Source organism: Varroa destructor, unplaced genomic scaffold (genome assembly GCF_002443255.2).
Source record: "Varroa destructor unplaced genomic scaffold, Vdes_3.0 BEIS01000004.1, whole genome shotgun sequence".
Lineage (NCBI taxonomy): Eukaryota > Metazoa > Arthropoda > Arachnida > Mesostigmata > Varroidae > Varroa > Varroa destructor.
Genome location: NW_019211457.1, coordinates 4,289,670 through 4,309,665, shown reverse-complemented (window position 1 = coordinate 4,309,665; position 19,996 = coordinate 4,289,670). Strand labels below are relative to the sequence as shown.

Sequence of the window (19,996 nt, the reverse complement as noted above, 5' to 3'; positions counted from 1 at the left end):
TTTCATGTTACGATTATTATTAATAAATTTTATCCATGTTATTAAGTAGACGCTTTATTCAGATATGATTAGAAAATTTTGCATTATAGGCTGGGCTATTTGTACACGTTTATCTAAGAATGTACTTGGTTTAGTCAAATTATGAATGCAAAGCATAATATGCCCAGCAATGTATACTCAAGATACGACACAAGAGGATATATACCTTTGCTTGCGATAGCGCGTAAAAGTCTGTGCGATAGGCGGTGTATACGAATTATACTAACCTAATATAAAATGATGCCAGTTAGATATGGATACGGATGATGTTAACAACAAATAGAGCATACTCATAAAAAAAAAAAACAAAAAATGAATCAACTTCGTTGAATTATTATTCTTTGTCACCTTTGCTGATATATACGTATGTAGACCGTTTCAGCAAAGTTAACCCTAGAAAGCGTTTGTGAAAACAAGCGATGTACAACTAATAGGATTTTGACCAGTAGGACTATTTAATGCCGCTTTAACCTTAGATTATGCATTATAAGATTAAAGTAGGCTTAGCGCCGGTTTTTTGAATGATCTCAACATACTGTGATTCTGGTCCACCTAAAGGTTATTGCAGACAACGATGGAACAGAAACTCGAGACTATAAACTTAATGTGGACAGAAGCGAAACAGGTGGAGTTTTTTTTTCTGACTTATTTTAACATGCAACAGGCCAGTGTCAGAAAGAGGCGACGTAAAGAAGAAATATGGTGTTTTTTCGGTAGAAACTCAGATAAAATTTTGCACATACACATATGCATCCTTCAAGAATACAAGCAACCTTCATGTTAGTCATGGAACCCATTTTTGTAACAGAAACCATTTCAGATAATCAAAAAAAGGACAAATATTTACTCAAACAAGGAATAAAAATACAAATCTCGCACTGAATCATTTGACAATAAGTCTATCGTCAAGCCAATTTTAGAAGCTCGATACAGCATATGAAGCTGGATGCGTACCAATCGTTAAGTGCTTGTATAATTTTCAATTAATTCTTTGAACATTTGCAAACAATTAAGACCTGGCACTAATGTTTTCGTATTCTGCAGATTGTAAATTATTTCCAGCTTGGATTTAATAGCTCGTAAATTCTGCATTGTAGTACGCTCAAACCGATGCCTTTTCGATACATTGAGTGCCAAAATCTTAAACTCATATGAGTACTTTCGTCTTAACTCATACTACACGAAACTATATGAAATTTGTACCGTTTCTTTTTAATTTATTGCTTTTAATAAGCTGTTTAAATATCCTGACTAAATTTGTTGTTTTTGTCCTGGCAGGCTTTTCGATTTTTTTCGTAAGCAAACTAAGGCACCAAACGTCTGCTTCCAATTTGCCGAATTTCCAACTCATATTTCTTGCCAGTCCGTTATTAATATCATCGAATTTCAATGCATAAAAAAATATTTACGCTAGTTAAACAAAAACAAAATGATTTGCACATCCATATGTTGTATCCAATGCGTGCTCGATGTCATAGAGCAGACGACGGCTGGTTTACTGTCCAGTGTTGATGTAAACAACCGCATGGACATAGTGGCCGCATGAATATCGTACTGGCTCATAGGCCTTCCTCGTTTGATGTGAAGCAAGACGCAATTTCTCGTTAGCACTCTTCATCTTTTGAAGCGGCGCTGTTGTTTAAAATACGTGTTCCGCTAAGCGTCGATCGTTGTCAAACGGTTCCGTGTATTTTCAAAAAGGTCAGCTGTCCAAAGCAAAGTTCGCCGGCTGTCGGTTGGTAGTGGAGGCAAATCCAAAAATCGGCAGAACCCTGAATTAACTCCAATAGTCATAATAGAAAACTGAAGAGCGTCGTCGGGACGCTCTTGAAGAACTCAAGGGAAATTGTCAAAATGTGTGATGATTGGCGCCCCCCAACGGAGGCGGAGTTGAAAGTGATTGAGGCTCGTCGCGAACGCAATGACAAAATTAGCTCGATAATAGGAGGTTATCTTCTTCGCGGCTACAAAATGCTTGGTAAAAACGCCTTTTCAGATTCAAATAAGCTATCTTGAAAGAGTGTAATGAATAATAAACGAAGATCGATTTCGAGAAACTAAGATCGAAAATAAACTAAGAATGAGAAGAAAAAATAACAATTCTCTAAACCCATGCATAGTGTAAGATGCAAACTAAATGCGAGTAGAATTAAGACAATCATGATATTTTATAGTAGGATATATCCTTGAGTTCCGACTTATACATTTCGGCACTTTTCTTTCAAAATGAGAAATACCGATGTCATCGCGATACTTTTTTGCTTTTTTAGCACAATCCATTACATGGAAAGTCTTTTTATGTAATTATAATTGAGTTATTAATATTATTTCAGGAAACTTTTACGATTTTTAAAAAATTTTTGTATTTACCATTGCGAATTATTTTTCAAATTCTATTTATGGCTTAACTGGTTAGACTTGTTAAGATCTTGCCAGAATAAGGATTGGCTTTGGTGCATTCTAGGCTATTTCAGAAATAATAACATTTCTCTGATTTTGAGAAAAATGCATTAGTCGTGATACGTATTTCAAAAAGGTAACTTTATTTATTGATGAGAATATTTGCTACAGTGTTTGTATTTTGTAGACGAATATGTGCCGTTACGGAAAAATAATAAAGTATAATTGTCGCATCTACAGACTGTATTCTGTACTGAATTGTGTTGATTGCGAGGTAGTTGTTTGACTAGAAATGACGGTACGAATTTCGGTCGGAATAATGGTTGCTGTTTTCCAAATTCTTTTATCCAGGTGATAAATTTGAATCATTAACTCAAATAATCAACTAATCTGTTTAAAAGTGAGTTAAGTTTCATGAGGGTGTAGAGGAAATTAATGGCGGTAGCAGCATGGTCTGTTTTGCTTTATAAGAGGTTCATATGGAAAGTTGTGTACTAAACAGTCGGAACGCAGCTGTAAGTTACTGTGTGATACTCAACGAAAGAGCGTATCCACCGTCCGATATTTATATTTATTCAGATATATTTTCTTTGGAAGTTCCTCATCACGAAAATAATTGAATCAAAAAGAAATGTTCGTGTGCATAATATTATTAGTATATTATTATATATTAATAGAAGTAGGTCAAAATGTTGAGCTGTACCTTTCTGCAGTCTTGCCAGGTGTCTTCATTTTATGGAATCTCATTTACGAACTAATTAGTTTGTATAGACAAGGAATATGGTAACCTTTCTCAGTTTGCACAACTTATAATCATCACAAAACTGTTAGTAAAAATAAATGTAAATTTTATTTCTATAATAATACCAATACATATGTTTTATATCCTGGGATGATTAAAATATCAATTTTGCTTTGATTTTTTTTATTTACAGGTGAAACTTGTGAACTTTGCGATACAATTATTCTGGAAACTCGGCAGGTTTGTTTAAAATGACTTAAGATTTTGTCAATAAAAGCAATAGTTACTAGTTGTATTAATGATTTACTTTGGACCTCTAGCAAATGTGTCTGCAAAAAAATGAAAACTGATGTCGAGACGTCCCAGTAACTGAAAAAAATTACAGATGTAGAGTCTCCATAAATTAGTATGGTCAATATATTGGAAATAAAACTACTGTGAATTATTTTAATTATCGATGAGTTCTATGGCTAAAATCGTAAAGATAAGGAAGACGCTGATACACATTTGCTCCTTTGATTTGACTAGAACATATCATCTTGACTTCCAAATGTTTAAAATTCGTGAAGAACGTGAAGCATTAAAAAGAGCATAACACGCTTCTTATTTCCTGCCTGTATATATTATTATTTGCCACCTATTTATATTCTGTACTTTGAAGAAAAACACCAATTGTAGAAATAAGTTTTTTCTGCTTGAATTTGGAACACAGGGTGTAAAATACTGTGTGGCATGCCATGAAGTGGATGCCCAGGAGACCTCCAAGGATGATCCCGTCATGAATGAGCAGGCAGCTCGTCGGCTATGTCAGGAGCATAGTGCATTAACGATAGAAGCGCTACCTAGTTCCCCGGCGCAAATAGAAAACAACCCTATGCGGCAGGAAGCTTCGGTGCAGTCAGTCGGTTTGTAACTTTGCCTAATATTGCTTGCATTTTGTTATCGAAAAGAATAATTGCCCAGATTGAAGAATGAACTGTAGTCTGTGCTTGTAGCGTTAAATTAACACAATAAAAAGCTACAAGCATTTTATCACCGACATCTATTACTTTTATATATATAATACTTATTATTATATATAACATACGCATCTTATCTGCATGTTTAATGCACCAGAAGGAAGTCCAGCTAATGATGAGTTCGCGTGTGTGAGCCCAGAGCGGCATCGCAGGCTCGATATGACATGTTCAACACAAAGCCGAACCGGCGACGCAGAATCTCAGGGTTCTTCCGTCTCAACCGCCCCATTAGCTTCAAAATTTCCAAAGACAACTGAAACAGCTTCCACAAACGGGTTCATGGCCTCGCCATCATGTACAAGTCACGTTAGAAATCACCACCACAACGACCGCCCAAGGTATCGAATATAATTTGCTTTAGTATTTTTTTCACATTCATTATGAGTTCATTTGAGCTGGTAACTCCAATTTTGTTATTAGATTAAATAGTATTTCCTGTCTATTTAACCATAGGTTAATACTGTTTGCGAATGCGGACCCTATCGCGACAGGTGCATTTTTCGTTACCAAAGTACCATAGAATGCATCGATGCACCATTTAAAAGTCTACGACATACTTTTTTGCTCTTTTTCGGTTGCATACGACCTTGTGATGAAATGAGTGGCGGCATAGAGCTACTCTAGTTAAACTGTATACGTATTATATAATTTGAAGGAAACGAACATGTTTTACAAAGACATACTTTAAAGGATACTCCTGATTAGTATATAACTAAGCGTAAATGAAATTAAAAAAAATATTTTGCACTAATAGTTGTTGCACTAATAATTTGGACCTGTATATTACAGATTGTCCGGAGCAGCCGATATTCTAACCGCAAAAATTCAATGGGCGACAAAAGAGCTAGAATTGGAAACCCGAGATCTGACGCGGTGCAGTTTGCTCGCTCAGCTAATCAGAGACTGCTCTGAGGCACTAGCGACCGTAAATAAAAACCAGTCTCCAAGATGCTTAGAATGTTAAGATTTCAGTTGGACATAAAATAATGGCTATAACTGTAACAAAATCAAATACCTTTGGGCCATGTGTCATCGACAAACACAGCATTTTTTTTTTATATGTGTGCTTATTAAAAGAAGATCTTCACGTCCATCGGATTTTCCACCTGTTAGACTAAAGTTATTTCTAATAGTTTTATTACATCACCCAGAACAATATTTGCCAAACAAACTAAATACTAGGTTTGCCAAAAAAAAAAAGAAGACCTATGGATAATTAATAAAGGTTGTATGATGTTCTTGTACAGCTCAATGTTGTTACACAATGTCAATTTGATATATTTTGATCAGCTGCCAATTAAACAGAGACGAATATTTCCTTTTCAAATACAAAGGAATTCCATTGGGTAATTTCGATTCTTCTTTAATAATAATAAGCTTTTCAGACAAAGTCGTTACGAAACTAATAAGACCAGCCTTATAATTTAAGATTTAATAAAGCGGGTCAAGAATGGGGTAAGAAGTATTTTGCCCTTAGGTACGAAGAAGGTAAAGAAATGCACATTTCACTAGCGGCATTTCGGTTGCGTCAGAAGTTATTCTTAAACAACGAGGCTAACAATTAGACAATACGATAACTCCAAAATTTTCGCCACATCCTGGCCAAAAGACCGAGCGTTTATGCCTTTGAATTACTAATATCAGTAAGTGGCTGGAATGGCCAAGCATCGAAGTTAACCTGTTCTTTACTCTGATCCAAACTGACCACAGACATTTCCAACCATACCTTCAGCAAACTGCAACGGCTCATACAAGCAACACCTTTTGCATGCTGCATAGAATATCTCTTTAGGCCCTGCAAGCAACATGGCACAACGAAAGATAGTAGAAGAACAGCAACCAGAACGAAAGTCAGGATTGAGAAATCTCTCCGTCAAGCACAGAGAAGGCCTCATGAGTGAAATTTATCATCTCCACATACGTCGCCACACAGCTGGAGACTTGAATAAGCCATGATTACCGGGTTAACGAAAAGGTGTAATAATTTTGCATAGACAGGGAAGGTCTAGATTAAATAGTCAAATCTTTGTGGTTTGATTTTATTATAAAACGACAATTGAGCTCATCCTTAGGCGAAGGAAGTAAACAGTTTTCCCAAGAGACTTTCCACGAATGATTTTTTCATTGTATAATATTGTTCAGATTTTCTTTCCTCAGAAACTCGCCAACATAACATATAGTAAGCAACTGAATTAGAAACTGGATTTGTGATCTAGGGGACCACAATAGTATAATGCAAAAGCGCTGATCGATGATAGTAATATTTAACAAGAACAATAGGTTTTCTCATGGCAATAATATACTTCAAATCGAATCCGGGAACAAGCTAAGTCTTTATTGGTAGATATTTATGCCCGCATGGACTAAAGTCGTGCTCTCGAGTATTATAACTGAAAATGGCGTACTCAAGGCACACTTTGTATTATGGAGTCACTACCCTGAATAGCTCGCAAAGAATGTCCTTTACTCGTATCACAGTTAATGATATAAAAGCTCGGATTTGTCTTAAACATCTTAGGAATGCACACGAAAACGTTTCCATCTAGCCTAAATATTTTTCTTCGCGAGCGTTTAATCAGGTTCATTTCCCCCCGTAAAATTGCAGGATCGAATATCCGCCGTAGGTAGGATTCGCAAATCTACTTTAGAGGGAACCAATGCTAGTATTTCCAAGTAGATTCAAAGATCTTCAATTTTTCCCCACCTTCAAAAATGAATCATTTGTAGATCTCTATCTACGCTAAAAGTTTAGCGAAAGCGATAAATTCAAGATTCCGATAGATTTTAAGACAAATTAAACGTTTTACATGAATTTATTTTTAGGGTAATTAGTGTTGCTCTTGTTGTTCTTAGCGATTTTACTACTGTTATACTTTTCATCCCCTCCCACTATTACTTCGCTTATTTATAATGTGCTTACGTTATGTTCGTCTATATTTCCTGTGTGTGCGCAAATTGTTCTACATTTGCTCCTCGCTTTCCGTCGTTCCTTAACACGGCACTCCCAGCATACTAGCTTATCGCGGCAACAGCCGGAACTCTTTCGTCTCCTTTCTTTGCCACCCTTTGTTAATATAGCGATCATATTCATTATTAATTATTATGTCGTTACGACGCGACATCGGGTTCGGTATCAGCTGTTAACACTAAATGATCAGCAGGAATTCGTATATAAACAGATTCACGTGAACAAAATATATTTGTATGTTGTACTAGCTAACAGAATATTTGCTGGTAGTGTTGTTTACGCTGGATTAAATTTCCTTGCGTTGCTTGAGTCGATCGGTGTTGATTTACATGAGGCAGAGCTTCTCATTGATGCACAGTTGGGTCTTAGTGATCATTGTTAGATAGGCAACCATTAGTAGATCCTTCATGTCTCCGTTGAGCACTTCCTGGAAACGTTCGTTATCCATTTTCGGCACCGAGTGGACCATGTCCATTAGTCGACGACCCACGGTGTTATCTGCTGGGATGCGATTTGCCAGCACATTATCAACGTAACTAACGAAAAAAAAAGATATATTTTTTGTCAAATAGTAATAATAGTCAAATAAAATAACAAAATAATAAACATGATAACAATTGACTTTTCTTTCTCAAAAAGTTCGTAAAAATTGTACCACAGAGAAAATTTGAAAAAAAATCATAGAAATATCAAAAGGTATGGTGTTTTCAGGAATAACATCCTTCTAGCTTGACTTGATAGGGTTCACCAATTAATAAGTTAACCAGAAAAAAAAAATCAGAAATAGCTATCGATCATTGCTGCGGTGTGGTTGTTCGGTCCAAATATCTACATACTCAATGACGATCTTAAGCATTTGTCGCATATCCACACAGGCCTCGATAACCGTGTCCAGGTCAGTCGGTAGCTCCACACCAGTCGTACTTCCCTCTGGAACCTCTCGCGTTCGCTGGCAAGCTCGCAGTGATACTGTTTCTTCCTGATAGCCAACGATTTCAACTTTGCAGGGCGGGAACATTGTGCCTGCAATTATATGGGAACATGAGTAAACGTGCTTTTTCGAGTTTATTCAGATAGGAACACGACGTCTCCTGCAAGCCTTTTTTTAATATGTAATACACACGACGGGTGAATATATAGATGTACTGAGTGGCAGGGCACTTTTCAGCCGATCAAGTTATCTCGATATAAGTCCATATAAAAAATTAAGTACAAAATTATCCGGTGTTCAATAGAAAGCTGTTGGACAAAGTCACCAGGGGTACACCTCTTGCATTCACCAAATAGTTGAAACGCAGTTTACTTAACTATTACACATTCACTTTCTAATGTTATGCAAAAAGAGAAGAAAGCACTGAGAGAAACTTAACTTCCTTCTTCCCGTTTACTTTTGTCTTAATTATACTCAACGTACCAACTGTATGTCGCGGGACTCCAAAATTAACGCCAACGTAAGCCTTGATGCCCATCCTCGAATCGCTACCCTCCATCGATGTATCGACCGTAACGTGAACCGGTGTGTGCTTTGTTAACGACGAATAATACTGATGGATAAGCACCGACGTGTTAGGAATTTCAGCGCCGGTCGCAAACCAACCCACCACTTGCTCGGTCGGATTGACGCGTCGGTGCAATTCTGTGGTCGTTTTTGCGTATTCCAAATCTAATCCGACCTGGAATCAGCGGCGCAGACAGGGAATGGACAAAGCGACGGTTAATCTGGAGAATGATAAATACATCATGGAATTTGCCAACTAAAAAAATAGGCAGCTACGGGATCTGTGGATTCATGAACAAATTTTTAAAACAAAGATTTCGTTCATTATATTTTAGAACAATGATTATTTTAGATGTAAAACTGTGTAACTCATTTTTTGAGGGGTCAGCAATTAATTCCATATTTTTTGAGGGGTCAGCAATTAATTCCATAAACTATAAGCATTGTAACCTTGTTAAAGACTGTTACGCGATCCCTCGAATGCAGGAAGAAAACGTTAGTTTTTATTCGAGTAATGGAACACAACTTTTGGATCTTACTCGTCTTAGCTAATACCAGTAAATCTTTTTTTCATTAACACTTAGCCATGATGATACAGGCGGACAGCTTACGTGACGGAAAAAGGGAAACCTGAGAATGTTAACAGTTTTTGGGTGAACGGAACGGAACTGGATCTTTGACGGCTAGGATGTGATGACTTTTATGTATACCAGTAAATCTTTTTTTTCATTAACACTTAGCCATGATGATACAGGCGGACAGCTTACGTGACGGAAAAAGGGAAACCTGAGAATGTTAACAGTTTTTGGGTGAACGGAACGGAACTGGATCTTTGACGGCTAGGATGTGATGACTTTTATGTATATATTTTATTTGACAGGCCCATCTATCGATGTTCTGTTTTGATTTCAGTGAAAACACGTTTTTCTCTCCAAAGACTCTCCCCTTCTGCAAGATATCTACTTCCAGCTAGTGCTGCACCTTCTACATTGGATTGTACCTGCGAACACATACATCTCCTCAACACCTTCAAACGTACACTACTAATTTTATCCAGTATCACGCATCTAGAGAAGACTACCCATATTTCACCCTCCAATTACAGAAAGTTTGCGCTCTATTAAAACATTAAATCTATTCAAAATTCAAACGAAGATAGGCAAGAACCCTCTGCTTTAACATCGGGCAACAGGATTAATTAGTATATTGTCGCGCCCTGTCGGTTGTATCCGCCATCTATTACAGCATGCATTAGCGGCATACACACCGACTGACCCCGCACTTCTTTGGAACAGGTAAACATTGGGCATTTCCATCCGACGTATTTGATGAGTTCTACAAGAATAGGCTGTGCTTCTGCGTATTATCCGTGCCGCCGAATCCGAGTGCGTTGAATCGAATCTCACTTCGATACAATTCCTTACCTCATCACCGCTTTCGCTGTGGTTTACGTGGAAGCAGTTGGTAATATCGACGGCTCCCTTAGCGAAGTCAAACGATCCTAGCAGGGTGCCGATAACCCTCTGCTGGTTTTCACTTCGATGCTCGTACGAGTCCACGATAGTGAACAAGGCTGTCGGATGTAACCGAACTGTTGTGATTTTCGGCATCTTTAGATTCTGAAGAGAATTTGCGGTTGAGGGCGCCGTGGTTGCGGTTGAACGAGTACCAACTTGATAAGAACAAGAGACCAAAGATTGCCGACAGGCCACGAAACGGCTAGACAGTGTGCGACAAACAAAGCTGTGCGAATCGCAGCAAGTTACCAACACTACCGCAACCTATTAGCCGGCGAGTTACTCACACTAGAACATACACTACAGCGTAAATGCGACCACGCCACACAGGAATATGAGGGTTTTCGACTGCTCTCCGTTGCCTGCTGTTCGAATGCTCGTTTTCGGCAAAGCGTACCTCAATAGTAACATGATGACGATGATCTTGCCAGAATAAATGGATTTATTTTGGCTCGCTGATTCTTCCTTATAAGCAGCGTGTTCTAGGTTGTTGGCTATTTGATAAATAGGCGATCGCCGAAGTATCACAAGTCGCGCCAGTAGGATGCACGTACGTCGCAACTATACGTGTTTTTTAATATTATTTGATACAGGAAAGGAGAACGAAGTGATTCTAACTAACAGCGTCTCAAGTAGAATGCAGGTGGGCGATTACTATTGACATAAAGGTCATACATTTTCGTTCTGATATTTATGTAGTTCTGAGTTCGTAATGTAGTTAGAAAAGTTAGCATGATCAGATAGCGTTTTCAAAGAAGCTGGTTAGCTCAGCCTTGTAGTTACGATTATAGCTACGTATTTCTATTAATTTTCCTGCTTTTTTCATATATCCCCGCTATAGTTGTCATTCTATGAATTAGGTTTAAATAGACCTGTAAGGAATAATACTATCATTAAAATAATTTTTAAATAAATTGACAGTCAATAAACTGGACGATAGTATTGTTGCTATTCGTATCGAATACTTTATATTACATATAAATATGATTAGAAAAATCTCTAAATAAGCTCATAAAAAAAGAAAATTAAGAGGTGGACAACAGTAGATCTTGATACCGTTTTTCTTGACAACTGCGCGAATCGTATGTAAAGATGGTACTAATCCCATAAAGTAAATAAGAATTTAGTCTACTTATCCTGTGTAATGACGATTGTTCGCATGACATATGATAAATGTTTCTTCTTATGATGAAAATTTAAAAGCTCTCGACTTCTTAAGTTTTAAAGAATACGGCTCCCAATGTGCACTAGAGACCCAGAAAGTAGAGAGTGAATCTGGTTAATCTTTTTTTTTGTTTCCATTCGATAATAAATTAAGCAGAATGCTTGTAAATGAATATAGAAATAAAGAAAAGTTTACGGAAATATAATTAAAACATTTTTATATATATTATATAATTATTAATAATTATTTAAGTATATAAAAAATAAAACGTAAAATTTTTCGAAAATTAAAATTTATTTTAATTATCTTTCTTAATAAAACATTCACTGTGTGTGTTTCTATACAATAATAGCCATCCTTGTTTCATGTACATAAATTTACAAAAACTATTTTTAATTTATGAAAATCCATTGTTAATTTTAATAGGGAAGAAAAGGGTGTAGATCTTTGCTGCTGACCCTGTAACGTACATGCTAAGCTGTGACAGACACACAATCTGAGGCTAAGAGCGATGAACCAAGGTAGAACAAACAAACAATGCTTTAAAGTATTCCCCACCTCTTCTCAAACGTGTGTTGAATTTCTATAAGTGATCTCGATATATATATATATATATATATATATATATATATATATAATTTTCAGTAAATCTTCGTCTACTCGTAGGAACCCGTAAATTTGAAACGACGTTCTTGAATTATATCTGAGCAGCTTTTCAAGGCGATAATCATGTTTGGATGCTGTATAGTGCAGTGATATGCATTCATTTCATTTCGATGCGTCATTCAAAACATAGGATCTATTATTCTTTGAGCTCTCGTTTTGTTAAAGCGGGGTACAGAAATGTAAACCATGTAAGAGCATAGGAACTACGTTGCGCTACACTAACCTTAACAATACTGAGATGTGTAAAACGAAGCAGATATGACTTAAGGCAAAATTTGTTGTAGATATAAGTAAATAAGCGTGATATTTTACTTTCTATTTCAATATACAGCGAGATACTATGAGGTCTAGCTATATATATATATAGGTACAAATGATAAGACAATGTTGTTCATTAATGCAGTTTTGGAACTTAGAAGAACAAATTTGTGAGTCCAATTAAACGCGAAAGAACAAGTATTTGTCGTCCAGCTTTTTTACTTTGTTTGCCTATTAGATGGGTTGCAGTTGTCATTGGAGAAAAAAAGACGTAGACATTTTATCTTTCATCATCAATCAATGATGCCAATGAATAATCAATAAAGATTGCCAAGTCAAAGGATCATTACTTAAATTGCTGCACTTAATTCTCCTAATAATACCCTATTTTCATAATAGTCTCTAATTTTTTTTGTTCAGGCTTAATGTTCGAACGTTGTTTTATTTTTGATATTATGCAAGAAGTGTATCAGTAACTTATCATTTTTGATATTTACCAATAATTTATTCAAATACTTGCTTTTTATGATGAAACATTGCCTTCCCATACAATACTTGGTACTACGACACTATCGTATTACCATGGGACAATCCTGTCGTAGTGTCCAGAGATGAACTTGCTTAGATAGTTTTAAAGTGATGGAAGTTTTGCAGATTTAGAGTGTTTTTTTTTATTTTTAGATTTAGAAGAAAAATATAAATTGAAAAAAATGTGAAAAAAATTTAAGAAAGTGTAAAAAACAAAACAATAACATTACTGCATCATCGTAAATCTATAATGGTTTAATCTAAAGGACAGGACTGATGCAATTTAACGGTCAATTAACGAGACACAGAGCTATTTTAAATGCATAGCTGAACGGAGTATTTCGAGTCAATTGATTAACTTCAAACTCTTTTGTTGACCCCGAAGAAGCAAAAACTTTGTATTGCGCTTTATTTTTAATCATCTCATATTTTTGTTTCGTTTTATGCAGCTGTGTGTCGAATAATCCAATCTTCTCTGTCAGCTTAACCCTTGCAAAATACTCCCAGCCACTTCGTATACGAGACGCTGATAAGAGCATGGATAAAGAGGGCCGAGTGATAGTCCCGGCAGTTGCTTCTGTCTTTCCGCTTTAGGCAAGCGTCCACGGCGAAGCTAAAGGGAATTCGTTAACAAAGTAATTGCGACAAACAAAGATTTTGTTGACACGCCGTAAAAAGTAACTGTTACAACAGATGCGCCGAAAGTGTACTCTCATAGTCTCTTATGGTTACATAGCTCGAGCTTTAAAATAGGATTATTAACGATGCGAGCCGCTGACCTCTGAGTTTGCTGTTTGCTCAAAACATCATTTTGTTAATAGTACATACCAAATTAAACCTCGAAGTCTCTAATACTCTTTATTCGACCTGTGCCGTTGCCACAAGCAGTGCTCTATGGTTTAGCGGCAAGCTTACGCTTGTATAGAGTGCATCGGAATTAACAAAATGTCAGCACAGATACAAACCAGTAAGTATTTGTACGGTGGAATCGATTCTCCATGGTTTACTCAGTGTCTCATAAAATTGTGAGGTATGTATGTAAAAACATAGTGGCACACTAATTTATCTGCGGGACTTTTTTTTGAGTCATGTATATAGTAAATGCTGCTTGCTTCTCATTGTTTTCATTTTTTTTCATTTTCATTGCTTTGTTTTGTGTCCGCGCGTACGAAAAACTGGATTTTTTATGTTTATCTCAAGAAATTTTATGTTTGTCCATCCATTATAGCGCGCGTAACGTAAAACGTATATATAATTCAGAGTCCTCTTGACATCCGAAATATGAATGTTTTAAAAAAAAAAACTACATATTATGTATTAGCTAAGTTCCGGTACCACGAAGTAAACTTCATATTGTGCGTTTATTGGGAATTATCTGTTCTTTTGTATATTCCGAGCTTTAGCTTTTTGTTAAGTTTACCTATCTGTAAGGTCGGTATCGGATCTATAATGGATTGGGTGAAGTTTTCCAGACAAGTGATTTTAGGTTTCCACTTCGGCACTTGAAGGTATTTTAGTAATCAATAAGCTTGTAAATCAAGCATAGTACTTTTAGACGTTGACTGCCATAATGCAGGCTGCTATAGTCTTAGCCGAAACCTCATACCTAGAGGAATTCGAACAGGAAGATTTTGCAAAGATTCTGTGGGTTCAGATACCTTTTATTTTTACGTTTGAAATTTTTGTACAGGAACGGTTTTTCCGAAACGAAAAAAGGGAAATCGTTTCACGTCTTTAGCTGATTACTATCCATAACTTTGTACACATACATATCGACAGTTCGTTCTGCACCGCTCACTAGGAGACTTCTCGATGTCCGTTTAGTAATATCTAATTTAACTGCTGATAGCTATCGGTATACTTTTTATTATTAAAAATACGAGCTTTGTAGTCGAAATTAGCGACAGTGTAAATACAGAAATGTCGAGTTAAGATACAAAAGTGCCTATTATTTAAAAGCTAAGATTTTATTTGAGCTACCTTTGAAACGAGCTGGATTACAGCTATGAAATCTATTTGCGACGTAGGCAATAAGCCTAAAGATGGTGTGTGATTCGTTATGAATGCACATGTAAACAGAGGTACTTTTATATATGTAAGCAGGTTACTTTATTACAGCACAAATATTTATCATTTTACAAATTTGTATGAACTTCCGCAGAAGGCCTGGTGGTTTAGCGTGTGTTCTCAAGGAATTTATCACGAGCTCGAAAGAATTTATCTTCTTATGTGATAATTTTAACAATATTTTTTTTCTTAAAGGGATGCATAACATGCCTTTATTTGTTTAAATACAGAAGCATGTTTTCGCGAACCAATGCAATTGTGGCATGTATATAGCTGCATTAGGTGAACATTACACCACTGTTATTGTTGATGACGCTGCCCGTAGATTTTGAGGGCAGAATAAGCAAATGAGCTAAGCATCGGGAGTTTATCTTACATTTAATAAATTCTATGAAAGATTGATTAGTTTCATTATTATTCGCAAGGCCAATAAAATAAGTAATTCCTATGGTATGGCGCTTGCTGAAACGATACAGATGTCTTTGTATACGCATGATATTAGAGTATTAACAAACAATAACTTCCTCGGTTCACACAGGCTGTGAAGTATCTAAGATAATGCAACCAAGATTATAATAATGAAGGTTATTAGATGATATGATTACTGAAAAAGAATTCGAATTACAATTATTACGGTGATTATTCATAAGAATTCATACCGATATAGGGTCACCGGACCAGATTCTTCGGAATGCTGTATCAACTTAAATGCCCTCATTGCCAGTTTCAACTGGGATGCTATAGATTCCGTTGATTAATATTTATATGGTGCCAACGGTAGGTGGATGCTGCCGTAAAGGGCCGGGATATCCTTCACCAACGGCGGCTATGAAGGGTCCCCGTGAGAAGATCATGTACGTTCCCTGTATTGTACCGAAAAAAGATCGACCAGACTATTTGGCTGTGATAGACATTGATCCAGAGTCAAATAATTATCTCAAGGTACGCCTATTACATGACTGAGTCTAAAAAATCAAAACTTTTCATTGAAATTTCTTAAACGCCAATTTTCTGTCTTGAAATGATTTTTGTTTCACTGAAATCCAAAACACATCGTTATATCTATAATGGTATGTCGTGTATGGCAATCTCGTAAATATAGCTTTTAATTTAAAAAACTTTGGTTTTTGCGTACACACGAGCTTCTTGTCACGTTTAGGTGATTCACCGAAGTTCTGTTCCATATCTGGGCGATGAAGTTCACCATATGAACTGGAATACCTGCTCTTCGTGCTATAACGACTCCTCGAAGCAACGGGACAAACTCATTCTGCCGTGTTTGCTGTCTAATCGGATTTACACCTTTGATCTCTCCAAGGTAGTCGTTACTACTGCTTGTCTATGGCAATGTCCAGTTGTATAATTGATATCTCTATTGGTCTTTATTTTTTATTTATTTATTATCTATAAGCTTTTACACGAACGAGCATGAAGTTACTTATTGCCAGATAGGCATGAGCGTCTAAACTTATAAAAAAACGAGACACATTTTTCTGATTTACAGAACACTTGTCTCGTCAGTGCTATATTTCTAGATTTAGAGATTAATCAATAAGTTCGAGGATTTTAACTAATTGCGTTATTAAATTTACGTACGCCACATCGAATCTGGAGGATCCTCTTGCACCGCTGTTGTTTGCGGTGGTAGAACCTTCTGAAATGGCTGCTTTAGGCGTGTCTTCGCCACACACGCCGCATTGCCTTCCTGGAGGAGACATTCTAATTAGCACGATGGGTGATAAGGAGCGCAACGGACAGGGTATTAAAAGCAGACTAGTCAGCTAACAAAATATTTTTCATTAATTAACAATAAAAGTATCAACATTACTGTACAGCAAATAAATGCGAGGCTTCGTGCTGTCATATGTCTCTTCATCGAATTTGAACAGAAAGCCTTAATGCCTGCAGCTTTTTTTTGTTCTTTTGAATGTGCTTATCTGTTTCTTTTTTCGGTAGGCAGCTTCGTTCTTTTGGACGGTAAGACGTTCAAACCTAAAAGGACTCCGGGTCCGGGCGCGGAACAGGCTGGACTATGGGGCAACAAGAAAACGCCTTTCGGGTAACTAACATATTTCGTGTTTTAGCTCAATGTGGTAATCTCGCTTAAGTAGCTATCTCGTGAATTTAATACTAAAACAAAAATTTCAACCGGCAGTATATTCCTTATCCGAGTTGCAATTTATATGGCGCTGTCTTGCCTCATTTTTGAAGACATGGGCCGACTAGAAAGACAAACTGAAAAAGAGCATCGCTCCTACACTATTTTTGTGCTCTAGAACATGTGAATTTGAAAAACTCCATGTTCGGTTCAATTCAAAGAGTCTAAGTACCGCTTAACATCTCGACATTCATTCACAGATACGATTACTGGTACCAGCCGCGCCACAATGTGATGGTCAGTTCTGAGTGGGGCGCACCGAGGTTCGTAACTCATTTACCTGTATCTGAAATATCTCTGTTTAAATGACATGACTAAACGTAGGTGTTTTAACTAAATAAAAGTAGTACAGTATCATAGTTTTAGTTTCTAATTTAGTAGTTCCTTCAGGCATACACAAACAGCGTGGTAGAGTTTAATTACGTTAGTTTAAACCAAGCCTCTAAAAACGATCTTGATTCTAATAAAAATTTAAACTGGGAAACTTCAGAGTCTTCGAAAACGGCTTCAATCCTGCTCACCTCGTGGTGTCTGACGTTAAAGATGAGAAATATGGCCGGCGACTTCATTTCTGGAACTATTCAACTGGTGAACACCAGCAAAGCCTCGATCTGGGTGAAGAAGGCTTTATGCCTTTAGAAACACGTTTCCTGCATAATCCGGACAAGGCCGAAGGTAAGCAGTGGTTACAATGGTATGTTTAAGGGCTCTTCCCGATCAAACTTTTTGAAACGTATAGCTGAAGTCGACCTGATTAATTCTAATACAGGATACGTTGGCTGCGCCATCACAAGCACCGTATTCCACTTTTGTTGCAAAAAGGAATCAATGGAAACATGGACTGCCACAAAGGTTATTTCCATACCACATGTTAAGGTTAACGGATGGTGTCTTCCGGAAATGCCTGCAGTAATTACTGATATTTTGATATCCCTCGATGATCGATTCCTCTATATCAGGTAGGGAAACTCGACAGGTTGGGATATGGTGGCTTTCACTGGCGCAAATTTGATAGAGCGCATGGGTCAAATCTAAACAACCCTCTAATGTAATGTGCAGTAGGATACAATCTGTTTATAATAGAATGTTTTCTATTTAAAAACACCTTTCGCTTAGAATATGCCTTTGGCAGAGCTTGAATGAGCGGCCTTTGGCTGAATATGACCTGGTAGTGCCTTGTTACTCTAAAATCCCCTTAGGGAATCGCTGTTACCTACCTATTTATTTTTGCGATATTTAGATGTATCTGACGGCAAGACTGTTGTTTCAGTTGTTGGCTTATAGGAGAAGTACGTCAGTATAACATTGAAGATCCGGCTAATCCAAAGCTGGTTGGGCTGGTATGGTATCCTTTTTTGACATTATAAACACGTATTCGTCGACTAGGTGTTGTTGTGTTTTCAGTTAAAAACAATAATAAGCGAAGACAAGTGAAACCTTTCCTAAAATGCCTAATAAAAGAATATTAATATTGTCTCATGCGAAAGAAAACTTTCCTTAAGTTAAACAGTATGTTTTAGCACTTTCTTAAAAGAAACTAAACATCGAATATTAGTGGCACTCTTTTATAAGCCCCACGATTGTTTATATAAGTGTTCGAATACATAGGACCTGAGGTTTCTGTGTTTATGTGAAGTGTTTTCTGTTGTTTTGTTCTTTAATGAATAGCTCATCAATCCTCAAATGGAAAGTCGCTAAGCATGCCTATCGATATATATATGAATGAATATTATTTCAGTGCCAACTTGGTGGCTGTATCCGGGCTAACGTCACTTGTGAGGATGGAGTAAGTAGCTACGTTTACCTGACGATTTCAATACTGTATATACGAAGCAGTTTAAATTGTATTGGCATATACGGAATAGTATAAAAGATATTATGTGCCTAACTGAACATTATAATAAGAAAGAGTATAATATTAATCTCGTCAAATAAAGTAGAATAGTAAAACCTACTGAGACTTGAAACATGCCTGGGGCGTTTTTCTACTAATAGAGTTGGGGAAAGCCTTTTATACTTAAATCTATAATTGTACTATATAATAAAATCTTGAAAAATATTTTACACTAAAAATAAAACAATTTTTTACTGTCATGAATAGGTTTTCATTATTGTTATGTACTTATCTTTGCAGTTTCAGCCGTCCCAACCCCGTTTTGTCGGTAAGGAGCTTCGAGGGGGTCCACAAATGCTGCAACTATCTTTGGATGGAAAACGGCTTTATCTTACGACCTCGCTATTTTCAAGGTGGGATGCTCAATTTTATCCCGAGATGATCGAGAACGGTTCTATGATGGTGAGACTGTTGGTTGATACTGACCACGGCGGACTTCGCGTCGATGAGGACTTTTTGGTGGACTTTGGTGATGAGCCTGAAGGACCTGTTCTTGCCCATGAATTACGTTATTTTGGGGGAGATTGTTCATCTGATATTTGGCTGTAACTCTTTGGTATTTTGGAGCTACTATTGATAAATTTAAAGATTAATCAAAATGATGTTTTATTCTAAACCTTCGCATTAAACGAATAAAGTCAGAGACACTTATAAATGAAATTGTTTTCCCGCAGATAGTACCATCAGACCTTATTGAGCCGCGGAAGAGTGATAGCCGAAAGCCAGATATAAGCGAAACCCAAAAACGTTTCTTTGTTCTATAAAACATACAAAGTTTTCTTGCCTGTTAGAGAATAATGCGGTATTGGTTTGTAAAGTTCTGGAACATCATTGATCTAGTGCATCACCAAATGGACAAATTGGATGGACCTAGTTCACAGATTTGACGCTTAAAGGATTTACATAGAGCCACATTCCTGTATCCCGGCAGTCCTATATGCAGTGTACAGATCTCAACAAAGTTAACTTTTGTCAGCCGTCTGTGACCAAAGCAATACATAATTCCTTTCCCAAGGTAGCAAAGTAATGGAATTTTCTAGAAAAATAAAACATATTTTAATTGATTTAGTGACTTAT

General features: G+C 36.7%; 3 protein-coding genes across 9 annotated transcripts; 2 read left to right on the top strand and 1 right to left on the bottom strand.

The window, feature by feature from the left end:
• Positions 1 to 1,503: 1,503 nt before the first annotated feature.
• On the top strand, positions 1,504 to 5,444 carry LOC111248596 (uncharacterized). Of its 3 annotated transcripts, none has more exons than XM_022801170.2 (5): positions 1,504 to 2,017; positions 3,375 to 3,421; positions 3,894 to 4,086; positions 4,340 to 4,538; positions 4,990 to 5,444. In XM_022801170.2, the coding sequence occupies exons 1-5, from the start codon at positions 1,894 to 1,896 to the stop codon at positions 5,162 to 5,164; spliced, it is 738 nt and encodes a 245-aa protein (XP_022656905.1). In that variant the 5' UTR covers positions 1,504 to 1,893; the 3' UTR covers positions 5,165 to 5,444. The 3 variants fall into 3 exon arrangements, with proteins under 3 accessions (XP_022656905.1, XP_022656904.1, XP_022656903.1); XM_022801169.2 differs by having other exon boundaries at positions 1,517 to 2,017; positions 4,301 to 4,538; XM_022801168.2 differs by having other exon boundaries at positions 1,528 to 2,017; positions 4,298 to 4,538.
• A 1,538-nt stretch (positions 5,445 to 6,982) lies between these two features.
• On the bottom strand, positions 6,983 to 10,547 carry eIF3f1 (eukaryotic translation initiation factor 3 subunit f1). Its single transcript, XM_022801167.2, has 4 exons — positions 10,091 to 10,547; positions 8,583 to 8,841; positions 8,005 to 8,191; positions 6,983 to 7,704 (listed from the first exon to the last, which is right to left on the bottom strand). The coding sequence occupies exons 1-4, from the start codon at positions 10,274 to 10,276 to the stop codon at positions 7,494 to 7,496; spliced, it is 843 nt and encodes a 280-aa protein (XP_022656902.1). The 5' UTR covers positions 10,277 to 10,547; the 3' UTR covers positions 6,983 to 7,493.
• Positions 10,548 to 10,573: 26 nt separating this feature from the next.
• LOC111248593 (methanethiol oxidase) lies at positions 10,574 to 19,991 on the top strand. Of its 5 annotated transcripts, none has more exons than XM_086988576.1 (12): positions 13,301 to 13,435; positions 13,689 to 13,767; positions 15,649 to 15,809; positions 16,027 to 16,185; positions 16,482 to 16,626; positions 16,824 to 16,926; positions 17,226 to 17,288; positions 17,516 to 17,700; positions 17,795 to 17,984; positions 18,296 to 18,365; positions 18,764 to 18,811; positions 19,160 to 19,991. In XM_086988576.1, the coding sequence occupies exons 2-12, from the start codon at positions 13,746 to 13,748 to the stop codon at positions 19,466 to 19,468; spliced, it is 1,455 nt and encodes a 484-aa protein (XP_086844702.1). In that variant the 5' UTR covers positions 13,301 to 13,435; positions 13,689 to 13,745; the 3' UTR covers positions 19,469 to 19,991. The 5 variants fall into 5 exon arrangements, with proteins under 5 accessions (XP_022656899.1, XP_022656897.1, XP_086844702.1 ...); XM_022801160.2 differs by having other exon boundaries at positions 13,338 to 13,477; XM_022801164.2 differs by lacking the exons at positions 13,301 to 13,435; positions 13,689 to 13,767 and adding an exon at positions 10,574 to 10,733.
• Positions 19,992 to 19,996: the final 5 nt, after the last annotated feature.

What these genes read in the sequence shown, in the direction of transcription:
- LOC111248596 (XM_022801168.2), top strand. Translation starts at nt 1,894, where the DNA reads ATGTGTGATGATTGGCGCCCCCCAACGGAGGCGGAGTTGAAAGTGATT. An exon ending in TCGCGGCTACAAAATGCTTG is followed by an intron (nt 2,018 to 3,374) that starts GTAAAAACGCCT and finishes TTTTATTTACAG; the next exon opens with GTGAAACTTGTGAACTTTGC. An exon ending in CACCACAACGACCGCCCAAG is followed by an intron (nt 4,539 to 4,989) that starts GTATCGAATATA and finishes TGTATATTACAG; the next exon opens with ATTGTCCGGAGCAGCCGATA.
- LOC111248593 (XM_086988576.1), top strand. Translation starts at nt 13,746, where the DNA reads ATGTCAGCACAGATACAAACCA. An exon ending in TCTGAGTGGGGCGCACCGAG is followed by an intron (nt 17,289 to 17,515) that starts GTTCGTAACTCA and finishes GGGAAACTTCAG; the next exon opens with AGTCTTCGAAAACGGCTTCA. An exon ending in ATCCAAAGCTGGTTGGGCTG is followed by an intron (nt 18,366 to 18,763) that starts GTATGGTATCCT and finishes ATATTATTTCAG; the next exon opens with TGCCAACTTGGTGGCTGTAT.
- eIF3f1 (XM_022801167.2), bottom strand. Translation starts at nt 10,276, where the DNA reads ATGCCGAAAATCACAACAGTTCGGTTACATCCGACAGCCTTGTTCACT. An exon ending in AGTCCCGCGACATACAGTTG is followed by an intron (nt 8,192 to 8,582) that starts GTACGTTGAGTA and finishes ATATAATTGCAG; the next exon opens with GCACAATGTTCCCGCCCTGC. An exon ending in ATGCTTAAGATCGTCATTGA is followed by an intron (nt 7,705 to 8,004) that starts GTATGTAGATAT and finishes TTTTTTCGTTAG; the next exon opens with TTACGTTGATAATGTGCTGG.